We start from the raw sequence: 15,801 nt of genomic DNA on the forward strand, positions 1-15,801 counted from the left end.
TGATATTTAAAATCGATAGAACTGGTCATTGAGTTTGTCCGCTGTTAATCATTTTAGTATTTCCATAAAATATCTCCGTTAAATAAGAATAAAATAAAATAAAAACACTCTCAATTTTTGTCAAATCATTTTGACCCGTTGTTTACTAGAATTCAGGACAAATCTAAAAATAGCTTACCTTGACTCGTAGTTTAGCCGAACACAATTCAACATGCCCTACCGTTGGCAAAAGTTCATCATGTTGCAGACTTTTCAAGACTCTTTTTTTACCAAACAAAGGAAATGCTCTTAATGCACTTAACAAATCATGATGAGATGCGATTTTCACACTTATGTTTACTTGTGAACTTTGAATTAAATAAATTAAAAGGACAAAATAAAACATGTGATACAAAAACAGAGTTAGGATTGGAAGAAGAGCGTTGATAAACTCTTTAACATTTTTCATGTTTCTGCTACCAAGCGTTTCAAAAAACATGATAGAAAATGTTTTTGCTACAAGAAACATGTTAGAAATGCATAATTAAAAGTCCAAGTGTTTCGTGAAAAAGTACTTGGATGTGCTTTATGGAAAAGCACCTAGCAAATGTTTCCTCAGAACTCGGTTAGCGTTTTTAGCTATTCTAGGAGCAATTCCAAGCAGAATATTACCCAACATTCATTGCAAAACAACCATAACAAAAGAAAGATAACTAAACCCTAAACCCTAAACCCTACCGTAGACCACTAGGAAAACCCAAAACAAACATAAATTCTTACCGGAAAGTTTGTAACCCTAGATGTACTCCATTGCCGAGAAACTTTGCCGTGGCAAAGTTCGTCCGAATTTTAGCTGACTTTTACATCCACGAGCTGTTTGAAACATGTTGAAGTCTGTGAAGTTAATACATTTCAAGACTGCATGAACTTGAAGTAGTACATAATGTAACTGATCACGAAAAAGAAACAGATACTCCAACTGATGATTTGATAATGTGGTAGGCACTAAACATTCAAGGACATCCAAATCACTACACAGAAGTTACCGTGCGCTCGCTTTATCCGATGGTTCGCTCAAAAGCAGTATAGTTCTCTCAGTAGAAAAGAAAATTGGCAGTAATATGCCACCAGAAACAGCCACACCCACCAAAAATTACTACCCTACTGATTGAAGTACAACTGAAGTTACTATTTCTGTTGCAAAACTGAACTAGACTCAATATATGGTCTTTAAGCTGACTCGGTTCCCTTCTCGGTGGTTTCACTTGCATCCTGTTCCTCAGATGGAGGTACTTCCTGCTCTACCTTGGCAGGCCCTGGACCAGCCGATACCTTTACCATGGACGGCCGCAAAAGCCTGTCACCGAGCTTAAACCCCTTGCGAAATTCATCAATTATAATACCTTCTTCGTATTCTGAAGAGTCCTCACGCATGATTGCTTCATGCAACTGTTTAAGAAAATTGCAAGTTTCAAGGTTAGAAATTGCATAAATTCTTTTTGCCTTAATACATTTAAAGACTGCATACTGAGTGTGACATCAAACGATCACAACATTTAACGATTCAGTAACTTTGATGTCACGTGTTCAATCTACTAATGCAAAATAGGCCATATGTAGTTTTCACTCTCGTGAACTCACCAAATTGGCCCGATTCAATCATGACTTAAAACCGTATCCAGGTCTTCATCAAACCTGAACAAAATCGACTAACTACTTGATAATAATCATCAAGTAACTGATTGAATTTCGAGCCAACTTGGTTTCTTGCCTGCATAAAGCCAACCATAAGACACAAGTCATTTTGTCAACCAACAAAACAGCACAATTCCACACATGAACTTATTGATCACCAAGACATAGTGTTCGTCAGGAAATCATATGCCTTACTGTAATTGTTGCGTCCAGTAAAAGGATTAAATGTGAATTTATGGTTATGAGTATGCAATTCTATTGTCTTTCTCTTCAACAACTACTTATAACTAAAGTGGATTCTTTATTATAGAATATAGACTGAGAAAATAAAGGAAAATGTCCAACGCTGAATGTTTTCCTATGCTAATAAATCTTTCACCTATGCATAACCATGAAGTTTGAACGACTTACCAATGGATCAAAGGGTTTTCCAACCAACTCAACAGGGACAACACCAAGAGAGTTTAAAATCTCTCCAAACTGTTTATAAATGCTCTGGTAGCTATTGTTGATCTTCTCCTCTCCCTCTACCTCCACCTTAACCTGGCTTTTTGCCCTCTCAAAATTATCCACTACAGGCAACAAACTCTCCACAACTTCCCCTTGAGCATTTGTTACGAGAGAAAGGCGTTCCCTTTCTGTCCTTTTCCGGAAATTGTCAAAATCTGCACTTATTCTGAGAATCCGAACCTTTTCTGCTGACAGTTCTTCAGACAAAGAAGCCACTTTCATTTCAAGTCCTATTTTTTCATCTTCAAAAGATTTTAGGAAAGAACCTATTTCAGTGACTTTTGATTCATCATTACTGGCTAAAGCTTCTTTGTATAGTTGGAGTGACGCTGTGATGGTGGAAACAGATTTTTCCTCAGTATCACCTTCACCATCATCAGTCGTACCACTTTCTTCACCATCACTTGTACTATCTTCCACAGGAATTGCACCATCTAAAGAGTCCTGTTCCATAAAACTATTAGAAAAAGAAAGAACAGTAGGGAACTGTAAGCAAATATAGAAAACTAAATGCCTTGAGAAGTGTGGAAAATAGAGACTTCATAATTATACAAGAATTGTAGTACGTGATGCACATATAATCTTTCATCCTTTACACTGTGCCAAAAGTAAGTAATCTGCCAGAAACCTCAGGATGAAAGCTTCGTTTTTAAGAGATATACAAATATACAAATACATATACATATATAGAATATTCTTGGTAACACGACTCACTATGCATAGAGAATCACAGCCCTCATCATCATCCTAGTATCATGTGGATGTCATGCTATATGCCCGAGAATACATGAAACAATTAATAGTGAGAAAAAAAAAAATCCTTTTAGTCTTCAAAGCTCACGAGTATAAGGCCTTGTTTGTACACATGATTGGATTGGAATAGATAAGGCACTATTTTGAAGGTATGTTGAAAGAAGAAATGAAAAATTGTGACCAACTTAAAGGTAGGAGAAGGATTACTCATGAAGAAAAGTTATCCATTCCAATCCTCCCCAAAAAGGGAGGATGAGATGGGAGAAGTTTTCTTCATATCTAATCCTCTCTAATTTCCTCACAATCAAAATCATTCTAATCTACCTTCAATATGCCTTGAATTTAGAGAAATTATCCCTTCCAATCCAATCCTTTCAACCAAACGAGCCCTAAGAGTCCAAGATGACTGTGCAATCTTACAAACTGATTTAAAACATGAAAACCATCACTTAAAAGAGAATCCATGTGAACTGCGGATTGAAGTAAGGAAAAGCATCAGCCAATGCTCAATCTTTTTCTAATAAACAAGCACAAACAACTGAAGGATACACAGTGAATCATCAAACTGAACTGAATGAGTTTTAAAGAAGTAGAATGTAGGAGATGGAAACCGAACTTAGAGTGACAGGCCCTGAAAATTTGAGTATTAACGGTTCTGGGATTGACTTTGTGCTTGAATGATAACTAATACTTTTTCCATTAGACCAAAAAAGTGATACTTTTCCAACTAGTTCTATACATTGTTATAAAAATCCCCGCCTAGGGCCACCTAGGCACCAGGCGGCTGGCCACTGCTCCAATTAATCCCAAGACATTTGAAAATTAAGAAAGGGCGCCTAGACCTGCTTAGCCGCCAGTCTAGGCACCTAGACCCACCTAGGCACCTATTTAGGTCGTGACTCTCACTTGGACAAAAAATAGATAACTTTTATTTTGCATTTTATTTTTTTCAATAAATGGTAAGAGACTTGTTGAATACTTGGATGAACACTCAATATATTCTGGTTCCTCATGTTTTCAATATGTCCTAATACTTTCTAACCTATATGTCATTTTATTTTTCAACTACGTATACCAGCACAATTATGTATTTTCAAGTATAAACACACTTTTTTTTTTGTCAAATAAACACACTTATTCATATGATATATAATATGTTTACTTAAATCAGCCTAGTCTACCTAGGCCCTAGTTCGCCATCAAACTAGCGCCTAGCGTCTTTTAGAATCTTGGTTCTATATATTTCTATATGTTTCTTGTCAGACAAAATCTGGGTCCAAAATAGCCTTGTTACACATGTAATGCCTTGCGCTATGTCTTTGTTGTCACACAATCCCTTTTTTACAACAACAACAACAACAACAAAGCCTTATCCCACTAAGTGGGGACACCTATATGAATCCTAGAAAGCCACTGAGCTTGATTTTGAGTCAAGTCTTCTGTTAGCTCCAAGTGCTCTTAGGTGCCGCAACAACCAATACCAAAAAGCACCATACTTTCCAGCTAAAAGTACATGACAAGAAGACATGATAACACTCTTCCCGAACTCTTACACAACTACACCAAGGTGAACAGAAAAGGGATCCCAGCCTCCACTTTTGGAGTAAATCAAGTGGAGAGGTAAGGGAAATGGGTTAGGATTAATAAGGTCAAGGGTTCGATTCCCTTCCGTTGCAAACATCAGAAATCCTAGTGTAATTTGTTCAGTACATTATGAAATAAGCTAAGCCTTCTACTTTCATCACTTGTTCACAAAACATGAGAAATGATTTCCGCACACCGTCTTTCTTCTTCCCTTCACTCTCATTTGATTTATTCAATCCAAAGGTCAGAAACAAACAGGATATGCAAGGAAGTAAAACGGTGCGCAGAAATCACTTCCCTAAACATTCTCCAATTGGTCCATAAATAAATAAATAAAATATAATCTCATGCTAGTTTGCTTTCTAGTTTGCTGATAAACCAAATTCACAAAAAAATAAGTAAACAATACCTCGATTTCTTCGCCCTTCTGAACTTCCTTCTCCACCGTCTCAGCCGTCTCGGTCTCACCTTGTGAAGCCAAAGGTGCGAACTTGACGAACCGGAGGGACGGCAAGTGAGAAAACCGGAGGGGGCTTACAGTGAGATAAGGCGTGCTGTTGCCGCTGGTTTGATTTAGCCGAAACGAAACGGACGAACGTTTTCTAGAATTGGGCGAGGCGGCGGAGGGCGGCGGTGCAATTGGCGCCGAGAAAGGTGAAGTTCGGAAGACGTTGGCCATTGGAGAGGTTGCGAGAGGGGGCGAGGGATAAGGGGTGGCGATATTGAGTGTGGGTGAAGGATAATGAACAAGTTCGAGATCGATTTCCAACCATCCGGTGGGGTTTTTAGTTGGCTGATCGTACGCTTTGTATTTTTTATTCTTTTTTTCTTTGAGAAACATTTCTCTATTTTCTCTCCTTTTACTTTATTTTTTTTCTTAGTTTTTTTAATTGATAATTAGTAAATTCACATCTTAATATAGGTAAGTACATATTTTAAACCTACTTTATTTTTTTAAACTCGTACATGTGCAAACATATTTTTCATGTTTAACGCCCATTCAGAAGTGTTTCATTAAAATTCTTTTTCATTTTCATAATATGCATAAAGTTTACGTTTTTTATGCTTACAATTAATAAAAAAAAATTGTATAAATATATTTTTGACAAAGTTTCTAAATAATACACCTATGTAATATTTTTTTGACAAAATTTATACTTAAGTTTAGGAAAAAAATGGCCAAATTTTAAAAAATATTTTTAAAATAAAGTTGCTGAATAATACACCTATGTAAATTTCAAGCACAATACACGTTGCATATTTTACCAATTATTCTTTTATTTACCAAATAGTGACGTAAATACTTACCATAGATGCGGAGATAAATGTTTTTACTTATTTGGATTATAACTTATTTGTATAGAAATGTATTGAACAACAAAGGTAGAAGTAGGAATTTGGCCAAACAGAAAAAGGGTAGAAGTAAGAATAAATCATGAATTGACATTCGACCGTTAGGGTAACTTTTCAAAAGTCAGCTAGGCCACCATCAAATTTGAAACAAAATAGGCCACATGTGAAAAAAAAAAAAGCAATGAAAGTTGTAGAAGATATTTACTATCATGAATTTGATTTCTCAAGTATAACCGGAGATTAAGGTTGCTCATGTTAAAGAAAGTTTTTAACTCAGTCCTTCAAAATCGTCTTATTCACCATTCGATCTTCACTGACGAAATCGTATTAACATTCAACACGTTTATATTTGATTGGCTACTAACACTACTAGAGTAGTGTTATATGAAAATACAGCCATGATGAAAAACTTATCACTATTACTAGGTAGATCAATTATTTTTCTTAAAATTATTATTACAAACGTGCATACAGCGAGTAGAAAGAGAAAATAAGTGTGCGAAAATAAGAACGAAATTGTTTGAAGTTTTTTTAATTGAATGCACCTTTATGAGCTGGGTGCGTTTGTTTGAACCTTGATCGTTTATTTACTTAGATATTTATTTATTAATTAATTATTAATCTTTTACAAATGCCAATAAAAATAAAAAAAAAATTAAAATTTATAAGGGAAAGGCAGCGAGCGCTTGCTGTCCGGTCCTCGAAAGCAGCAGATTCAGATTCCAGAGTTCCCTTCCCCTCTCTCCCAAATTCAAAAAACCCCAACCGAACCAACCCTAAAGCCTTCTCATTCCTTCCTTCCTTGTTCCTTCTAGAGAGAGAAAGAGAGGGAGGAGAGAGAGAGAGGAAAGAGAGAGAGGAGGGAGGAGCGCAGTTCAAATCCACCCTCCGATTCCGTTCTTTGTTTTCTTCTGCTTCTTCTGGTTATAGGGTTTTGATTTTGTTTCAGAAATGGGAAGCAGAAAAGAGGAAGAGCGAAACGAGAAGATCATTCGGGGCCTCATGAAGCTCCCTCCTAATCGGCGATGCATCAACTGTAATGGCCTGGTACTCTTCCCTCTCTCTAGTTTTCTCGAATTTTTTCGGGTATTTATTTTGTTTTTCGCAGCTGGAGGATTTTATTTAATGTAATTTGGTTTGTACATGCAGGGTCCTCAATACGTCTGCACAAATTTTTGGACTTTCGTTTGCATGACTTGCAGTGGCATACAGTGAGTTTCTTCAAAATCGTTTGATCCAATTTCTTGTTTTTAGTGCATAATCTTTGCCTCGTATCGAATGTATTCGTCCTGCTAAATTTGCGTATTGAGATGCACGCTGGAGTTAGTTTTTTTTTTTTTTTTTGGTGGAAATGGAAAACCGAAAACCTTCCTAATCTGCTATTTTTGACTGAGGGTTTTCTGTTTGGTCAATTGTATCTAAAGTTTGCAACTTCTTTACTATGCTATAATTATTAGTTAGAAATTTGAGGATGTCGAAGAACTCTGCTTGCTGCCATCTGTGCAACAATGCCACTAAAATGGATATCGAAGATTAAGATAAAATATGGAATGTTTATATGATTCTAAATGTGTACAAGTTTAGTTGACTACAAAAGTTTCAATTTTTAGACCCATACATGGATATTGTAAGGGAAATTATTGCAAGATAGGATTTTCGGTGTTTATAAATCACGAATGATCTGGTCAACCGTTCAATGTTTTTAACATGTTTTGGTTACCATGCTTGTTGTTTGACGCTGATCTATAAACTTTGTTATCAGCCTCTGCAATTATAGAGCAAGTTTCACAATGTTGCATATGGGAGAGGTTTTGAGGAAAAAACAAGAAAGTTTTAGCCTACTTAACTATGACTCTTGGAAGTTTAGCTTATTCTACAAGTAAAAAAAAATTCAACTGTGGGGACATGATTTAAAGTGTTAAATAAGACAGACATCCCTAATACCAACTTAATACTTGTCCATATGTACTGTTATTATCAAGATCACTTTAGAAACTTTTTGGCATCAAGTTGCATTCCTTGTATAACATCCACAAAATAAACCCGATTGATGTCATTTAAACAACTATCTCTCCCCCCTCTTTTATTGATGAACATACACAAGACTGTTCTCTTTGGAATGTATTGAAATTAACAGAATGACTGAGGTCCATACTCGCAACAAAAATACAATTGATTGTTTCTGAAGTGGGCCAATTTCTTTTTTTAGGGTTACCTTAACTATAGGAGATGCATGATACTCATGCAAGTGCAGAAGCTGTCCGTCTGCCTCCATAATAAATACTTTGGGCTTGGGAATGTGCTGGATTGTTGAGATCCCTCTTGGGCCATTCACCAAGTGCTGTTGTGCCGTCTAAATGCTCTCTAATAAGGTTGCTGGACCAACTAAACAAGTTCCAAGGATTTTGTACTTAGGTGCAAGTCAGGCTTTGAATGGATTGGTGTGAAACGTACCACTACCCACATCAAATTCAGTTAATTTTTTTTTTTAAGTTCTTACCTAGCCAAAACGTCGCGAACTTCAAATAGCCTTTTTAGTATTTAAGAGTAAACTAGGTTTCTTAGGTTGAATTCTTTTGGTTAGTTGCGTAGAATGTGTTATAGGTTCTAAACCATCCAATATCATAACTGAGTAGGGATTTTTCAAATTTTTAGTTTTTCATTTTATCAGTGTATTTCAGGCTTTCAGCTTTGGATGAAGTGAAGATTTCCTCTTCATTTCACTCTTTCGGTTGTAAGCTTCTTTTGAAGATGAATGTATTGAAAGTCCTTTGAAAGATAGATCAACTATAAATTACCTAAGGTGGTACTCTTTTTTAAAATGATTAGGGGGTAAGCACGAGATGACAATAGATAAGGGTTGATTCTTGCATTAGGATGGTATCGCGCATGCCTTTTGTTCTCTTAGTTAATTTTCCTTTTCATATGTATCAATACTTTTAATGTGCACAGGCAAGCTGTGTGCTTCATTATGAAATCTTGATTGTTAAATTGTCATACTTTTGATTCTGAATAATTGCTCTTTAGATCGAGCTTTTGAAATGGAAATATATTTCTGTGCTCGGATAATTAATTCTTGGAGTTTGGCACTTATCTTTACCCTTTTTCCAACTTTCAGTACCATTCATGGTAAAACGATTCTCCGAACCTTGAGCACATTGACATCTAACGTTCTGTTCGGATGCAGGATTTAGGCTAAATTAGTTAGAAATGCACTACAAAACATTTAGATAAAGGGATTGAAAATGCAATACATGAGCATTAAAAAGCCACTAAACAAAGGATTTTCAAATTACTCCTTCAAAGTAGTCATTTATAAATCCCTCTCAGTGTATTGCATCTAGTCATTTGAAATCCATCTATATGTTTTGTAGCACATCTCTTATTTATGTAGTCTAAACTCATCATCCAAACACAACATAAATGTAGTTTCCTTCAAGTAAAAACCGTGGCTCTTCACATATTTTAACGTGCAGTCTTTTCCTGTTTGGTATGTTGTACATATGCTCTATCCACCTTTCCTTTCTTTCCCCTAATAGAATCATACATATTATTTTGTGATATAGTCGGGAATTTACTCATCGTGTGAAGTCAGTATCCATGTCCAAGTTTACTTCACAAGAAGTTGAAGCACTTCAAAATGGTGGTAACCAGGTACATGCTGAATTCTCATTTTCTTTGGAAGAAAATGTTTGCTTGTTTTTATTCTAATGGGTCATTCACTCTTACCAGCGTGCAAGGGAAATTTATTTGAAGGATTGGGACCTTCAAAGGCAACGATTGCCAGATAGCAGGTAATAGAATTGCTACAATGTTCAGCATGCTCATTTTGGGGTGTACACTTATGTCATGTTTTTCTTCTTGCAGTAAGGCTGATAAAATCCGTGAGTTCATAAGAAGTGTATATGTAGATAAGAAATATGCTGGAGGAAGGACCTCTGAAAAGCCTCCAAGAGATATGCAGGTAATAGTATGGATTAAAATATTGATATGGGCAGATATATTGGTAGTTTGGATTTGCAAAAATATCAGTGGTAACATTGATATTTCTGAAAAAAGTAATAGATTTTTGTTAACATAAAATTGTGTACCCATGCTAAATTGAGGTACATAATTGAGAGAGTGAAAAGGCAAAAGGAGTGCCAATGATAGTATTTACTATATACTACTGTGCAAGGCTTTACTTTCTTAATGTGGGTTCTCTCACAATTGATGTATATTATATTGTTATGATACATAAGATTTCACTTAAGGAAATATTTATTTGTAATAATGCGGTAAAATTGACTGTAATTGAAAAGAGTTTTCATAACTGTCCAGTTCATTTGTTTTGTGGGGCATAACAGCGGCCTGCTCCAGTTCGTATTTGATTCTATTGAAGAAATTACAAAACAACTAATTGTTTTTTCTCTTTTAAGATTCAGAGACATCATGCACACCATCAAAAGAACAGAATGAATAGGCTGTAACTGTGTACACCAATAATCTCCTTATGTTACACTTTGACTTATTTTTTTCTGCAACGGTTATGGGCCTAATCTATGCTATTCCTTGTAGACCTATAGAATCCGTGAAGATGAGACAAGACGTGCTAGTTCTTATCATTCCTATTCTCAAAGCCCACCTTATGACTATCAGTATGAAGATCGACGGTATGGAAAACAAGCTGCTGCACTTACTAGGAAGCCTGGTTCTGACCGAGGTCGATATGAAGGAAAGATGTCGAGTTTTGTCTACAGTGCTGGCCGTTTAAGTGAGCAAATGTACGAAGACAGGTTTGCGAATGAGGGCTCTGGTTCAAGAGCTTCAGATTTCTCTGTGTCAAGTGGAGGTGATTTGTCTAGATCTGGAGTACAGTCTCCTAATTTTCAGAAGGACACTGGATCCAGCAGCCCCACTTTCGTGCCTTCATGGGATAATCTAAATGAAGTAAGACACCAATCAAAGGATACATTTCCAGAGGCAAATGTCAAGAGAGATGCAGCAGGGATATCCTGTCCACAGGTCTTTTTCTTGTAGAATTGCTTTTAGCATTCAAAATGATTAGCTGTATCCAAGGTTCCCTTTAAAATTACAGCTGTATACCTTTTAATATTCTTGTAGGGCGGATATATATATTTCTGTAGCATTGATCTATATCCAGCTAAAATAAATTTAACTGTCTTTGGGGCTTAAAAGGGGAAAATTTAAGATCGGATACATGTAGTCAATGATTTGGGTCATGTTTTCTTCAGATAGGCATTTTTTGATCGCTCAATTAGTTAAGTGTTGGTGTTGGTAAGTTGAGCTCATACTAAGTGGATTTATTTCCTCATTTCATTAGTGCTATGTTAATTGGTGTGTGTACCTTAATTCTCTGCTTTTATCTGTATATATATATATATATATATATATATATATATATATATATATGTGCGCTATCCTATCTGGCTAGCATCATTTCTATTTGATAATCATCTTATGCTGCCCTTAGTTTTTCCATCACCTGACATTTGTTGCTTGTTCAGAGAACTACATCCTCAGGAAATTTTGTCTCGTTGGATAGCTATTCCATGTCGCTCAAGTCATTTAATTCAGCCGGTTTAACAAATGCTGTTGAACCTGAACAAGCTACTGTAATCTTCCCGGATAAATCAACTTCTTTTACAGGATCATCTCAGTTTGGAACTAGTGATAATTTGGACCTTTTCAAGGCCTCGGTTAAACCAGAAGTCTCGTCTGCAGCTTGTTCCATTGATTTGTTCCAGTTACCAGCAGCATCTTTGTCTCCATCCATAGATTTGTTTCAACCATCTATATCGTCTTCCAATTCATGTATGAATATAGACCAGCCTCAAGTTTTCCAACCTTCCTTGGAGTTATTTGCTGATTTTCCTCAGCAGCAGTCAACTCCAACCTTGGATAAACAAGTAGCCGAGGCTGCCCCTAAAAGTGAAGGATGGGCAACGTTTGATGCACCTCAACCCTCAGCTTCTATTCCAACCACCAAAAATATTATCCTTGACAATGTAGCTTCCAATGGTGGAGGTTCTGTTGGAAATTTTGATGCATTCTCGTCATCGAACACAGGCATGCAATGGCCATCCTTTCATGTAGCTTCCAATGGCGGAGGTTCTGTTGGAAATTTTGATGCATTCTCATCATCAAACACAGGCATGCAATGGCCATCCTTTCAGTACTCTAGTAGTCGTGGACCTTTTTCAGATGTTTCTAGTCCATGGAACGATAGTTTGCACAATGTCACAGATCCCAATACTAGAGGCACCCAGGTAAGCATCATTATGATCAAACTACACCTGCACCAATTACTTATTTGGATCTTCAGGATAATGGTTTTTAATAGATCATGGCTTTTTATGTACTTCACACCCCACTTGAGTTGTTTTTTTTTTTTTTTTTTTTTTTTTTAATTTCTTTATTATAATGAATATAAAGTTTACTTAAGATAGTGGCATGCCTTGATGTGAAATATGTTGTTTTTAAGTAGTCATGGAATGCTTTTGAAGATTCTATTGGCCATCATCCATTGGAGGTCACTAAGAAGGGCAGTGAACCAGGAGTAACAGACAAGCTTTCGTCAGCTGGTGACCGTGATTTTGGATTCAGAATTTCTGAGGTTTCTGCGTCAACCTTGTATTTCTCTCAAATTATTTATTTTCTTCATCTGATTGTATGGAATTTGCTTGCAGGGATCTAATAAAGAGGGGATTCGGGGACCTGTTTCCCAAGGTGAACCCTGTGATCCTGGTCTGCCCGTACATGCTGTGTTGGGGCAATCATATACTCCACAAGTGCTTCCTCAAATGGTTTTTACTCTTCAATTTCCTTCAGCATCTTTCCTGTGGTTTTCAATATGCTTAGTTGTATACTAATCTCTTATGTTCCACCCTAAATTACAGGAAGAAATTAAGTCACATGCCACTGACCACAAATCAAATAACCCATTTGATCTTCCTTATGATACAGATCTGGATCAGAACAGTATGGTATGTTTTTGTTAGTTATTGTATCAGGGATTGCCTCTTTCCTTTGTTCTTTTGGTGAAATTGTGTTTCTATTATAGTGCATTGTTCCCTATTTCTATCAGCTTTATGTGAGTTTTTGTGTGTTTGTGTGAGAATTTTGAATGTGGAAGCTGATTAAGGGCATGGGTGGAGTTATGATATTATTTGTTTACCATAACTGTCAACTGTCGAGGATAACCATAGCATGATGCTTGGTTGATAGCGGAAATGAACTGTACTTCCTGTAAAAGTTGTGAATTGATAACTAAAGTCAAATAGTTGATATCAGAACTGTACGTTCTGTGAAAGATGAGTTCTATTAGTGTAATAAATGCTGCAATCTATGTATGCCTCTAAGGTCCAGTCTGAAAATTAAATATTAGACCATTCTATTAGACTAATTCATGGCTTAAAAGTGTTGCTGAATAAGACACTTGTTGCATTTTTCATTCTCACCATAATGTAATTTAAATCTCATGGGAAAGTCACAATGGAAGTGGTGTGATTGATAAACTGTAATGAGTTGGTACGAATCAGTGTCTACCATATCATTCTTAGACGGTATCATGTTTCAATTAAATTAAAGAAGGATTTGGAATGGCGTTTTCTAGCAACTAGCATACACATATACAATTCTTAGATTTCTCGGTTCTAATTTTGTCTTGTGTTCTCTTTCAGTTTTTGGACATGAACTCCTTACAAGCCTCTCTCCCAAATGCTCATTTGCAATCCTCTTTCTTCGATGCATCTCAGGCATGGTTTCCGCAAAATCCAGTGTCTGGGATGCCGTATATTCCAGCTGCAGCAGAAGGTAAGCTTTTCAGTGCCAGCAAAATGCTACATTCCTTTCTCTTTCTCTTTTGTTGTTTTGTTCCCACAACTATCGCCAACCAGGTTGCGTATTTTTTAATCCAATGGCTGTTGGACGCATCAATTGGTTGCCAGAGAAAATTGCAGGACCATTGAAATATTCGGCCACAACAATCTTATATTTTTCATTCAATTCGATTTTGATTTGATGTAGGTGGTTTGACATATATGCCAGGGCATGCACATGGTTCTCAGATTCCGTAAGTTTATCTACTACTAATTATTTTTTAGCCTCTTCATTATCTTTTAAGACAAAGGTCTAAAATTGCAGACACATTATATTATTCTCATAGGTTTGTGTGGTTACCAACTTCATATGGTAGAGGATCAGCAATCCATCACCAAAACCGGATAATAACTAGGTTGACATCTTAAAGGAAAATGGGTAATAACTAGGTGGAGGAAGGACGGATGATGTTGATGAAAGTGGGCCTCTAACACGAGAGAAACTTAGTGCGGGGTCATTGTGGAGTCGAGTGGGACCAAACTACAAGGGGTCCTGTGCTTTTGTGAGAGGTGCCTTATGGGCTATGGATGACGTCGTTGGGGTGTCCCTACCAAAGTTTATAATTGAGTCAAGAAGGAGTGCGCAAACGAAAATCATTTCTGATTCATGAATTTACATATGACCAGTTCTGACAGCTGTAAGGAACATGTTCGAACAGGGTTAGTGAGTTTTACTTACAGCACCATGTTTTGAAATATATTGGATGAATACCCGATGTAATTGTGTCAGGTTGTGAATGATGTATCTGATGGACACAGTATTCTCTCTCTAGTCACTGCTTAGAGTTAGAGATTGCCTTACCAAATAAGTTGAATATCCAAAACTACAGTACAACGATGCTAGATGGAGTTTAGAAACTCAACTTGGCTGGCGTTGGATGAGAGATTGATGCTCGACGTTGTTGCTGTCATGGATTAATGTGAAGTTGCTTATTTTTGCAGGAATGTTCCAACACAGGAACCTGTTGCGTCCATCGGAGGAAATCCTTTTGCATAGGAATATGGGGAGGCCAGAATAGTCTCTGGAATCATTCAGTTGGTAGTGTAACTTCTATATTGAATTTGTACGCCGTCGTTTTAATCAATAGGACAGATTGTTCTCGTGGTATTTATTTGTGGAAATAAACGTTTGCCATGAATATTTTTCAGCCTGTTTGATATGCTTCTTCAAATTCCAGTATGTGTTTGTATTGACAGGTACAATGTGTATATATTTTTCTTTCTGTACTTCTTCTACACGTTCACGTGTGCGTTTATTTCTTTCACAAGTCCAATATTAGGGTCCCATTTTCTCCTTCACATGCTTCGTTTAATTATGTTCGTTGTTTTTGCTTAATTTATTCTTTGATAACCGAAAATAAAGGGCTGGAGGACAAGTCCAAGGCAACCTGGAATGAAGCATCTCTTCTTTATTTTTTTTTGGGTGTAAAAATTCGTAAAATTTAAAAGCATAAGGTCATAATTCATTTAGTATTATGGTCTAGTGTAATTTTAATTCATTTATAAGTGAGTATTAAGTTCAATTTTTGTTAAAGGCGAATTGATCAAGTTTGAACAAAAGAAAAACTATAATCACTGTCTTGAAATTTGTTACCGTGTGTGTGTATGTATATATAGGAAAGAGATCATCTCCGGATCTTTTTTATCAAGGCAATCAAGTGATTAGGGTTCTTGAAATTTAATTAAACAGATCAAATTTCAAGGGCTTGAATCACTTGATCTGGTGGTATTGGTGGAAGAGATTCGACGAGGATCTCTTTCTATATATATATGGTATATTACATTTTACCCCCTCATGTCTGAAGTTGATTTCAATTCCTTATAACATCTTTAAAACATTTCACTTTCATAACTCAAGTACTATTTTATTTCAATATAATAGATTCGTTACATTTTCCATCCATTAGTCATTTGGAAGTTAATGTGGATGCTACATTTGTGCGGATGTGGCTGTTAAATTTATGCCACGTGACAAAAAAATATTTTTTTATACATTTAAAATATTATAATAATTTACTCTTAAAAAAATTAATTAATTTAAAAAATA

General features: G+C 36.2%; 2 protein-coding genes across 6 annotated transcripts; one reads left to right on the plus strand and one right to left on the minus strand.

The window, feature by feature from the left end:
* Positions 1 to 950: 950 nt before the first annotated feature.
* LOC137713449 (uncharacterized) lies at positions 951 to 5,310 on the minus strand. Of its 2 annotated transcripts, XM_068452744.2 has the most exons (4): positions 4,931 to 5,310; positions 2,086 to 2,628; positions 1,621 to 1,750; positions 951 to 1,428 (listed from the first exon to the last, which is right to left on the minus strand). In XM_068452744.2, the coding sequence occupies exons 1-3, from the start codon at positions 5,198 to 5,200 to the stop codon at positions 1,646 to 1,648; spliced, it is 918 nt and encodes a 305-aa protein (XP_068308845.2). In that variant the 5' UTR covers positions 5,201 to 5,310; the 3' UTR covers positions 951 to 1,428; positions 1,621 to 1,645. The 2 variants fall into 2 exon arrangements, with proteins under 2 accessions (XP_068308845.2, XP_068308843.2); XM_068452742.2 differs by lacking the exon at positions 1,621 to 1,750 and having other exon boundaries at positions 4,931 to 5,308.
* Positions 5,311 to 6,525: 1,215 nt separating this feature from the next.
* Positions 6,526 to 14,981, plus strand: LOC137713232 (putative ADP-ribosylation factor GTPase-activating protein AGD14). 4 transcript variants are annotated; one of them, XM_068452514.2, is made up of 14 exons: positions 6,566 to 6,921; positions 7,024 to 7,085; positions 9,441 to 9,528; positions 9,607 to 9,668; positions 9,742 to 9,838; positions 10,432 to 10,878; positions 11,382 to 11,901; positions 11,986 to 12,143; positions 12,362 to 12,490; positions 12,564 to 12,680; positions 12,774 to 12,860; positions 13,557 to 13,689; positions 13,903 to 13,948; positions 14,697 to 14,981. In XM_068452514.2, exons 1-14 carry the CDS (start codon positions 6,826 to 6,828, stop codon positions 14,749 to 14,751), a joined length of 2,097 nt encoding a protein of 698 aa, XP_068308615.1. In that variant the 5' UTR covers positions 6,566 to 6,825; the 3' UTR covers positions 14,752 to 14,981. The 4 variants fall into 4 exon arrangements, with proteins under 4 accessions (XP_068308614.1, XP_088540194.1, XP_068308615.1 ...); XM_088684069.1 differs by lacking the exon at positions 14,697 to 14,981 and adding an exon at positions 14,042 to 14,244; XM_068452513.2 differs by having other exon boundaries at positions 6,526 to 6,921; positions 11,382 to 12,143.
* The last annotated feature ends 820 nt before the right edge of the window (positions 14,982 to 15,801 follow it).

Source organism: Pyrus communis, chromosome 14, assembly GCF_041283825.1.
Source record: "Pyrus communis isolate YQ-2024b chromosome 14, ASM4128382v1, whole genome shotgun sequence".
NCBI classification, from domain to species: domain Eukaryota; kingdom Viridiplantae; phylum Streptophyta; class Magnoliopsida; order Rosales; family Rosaceae; genus Pyrus; species Pyrus communis.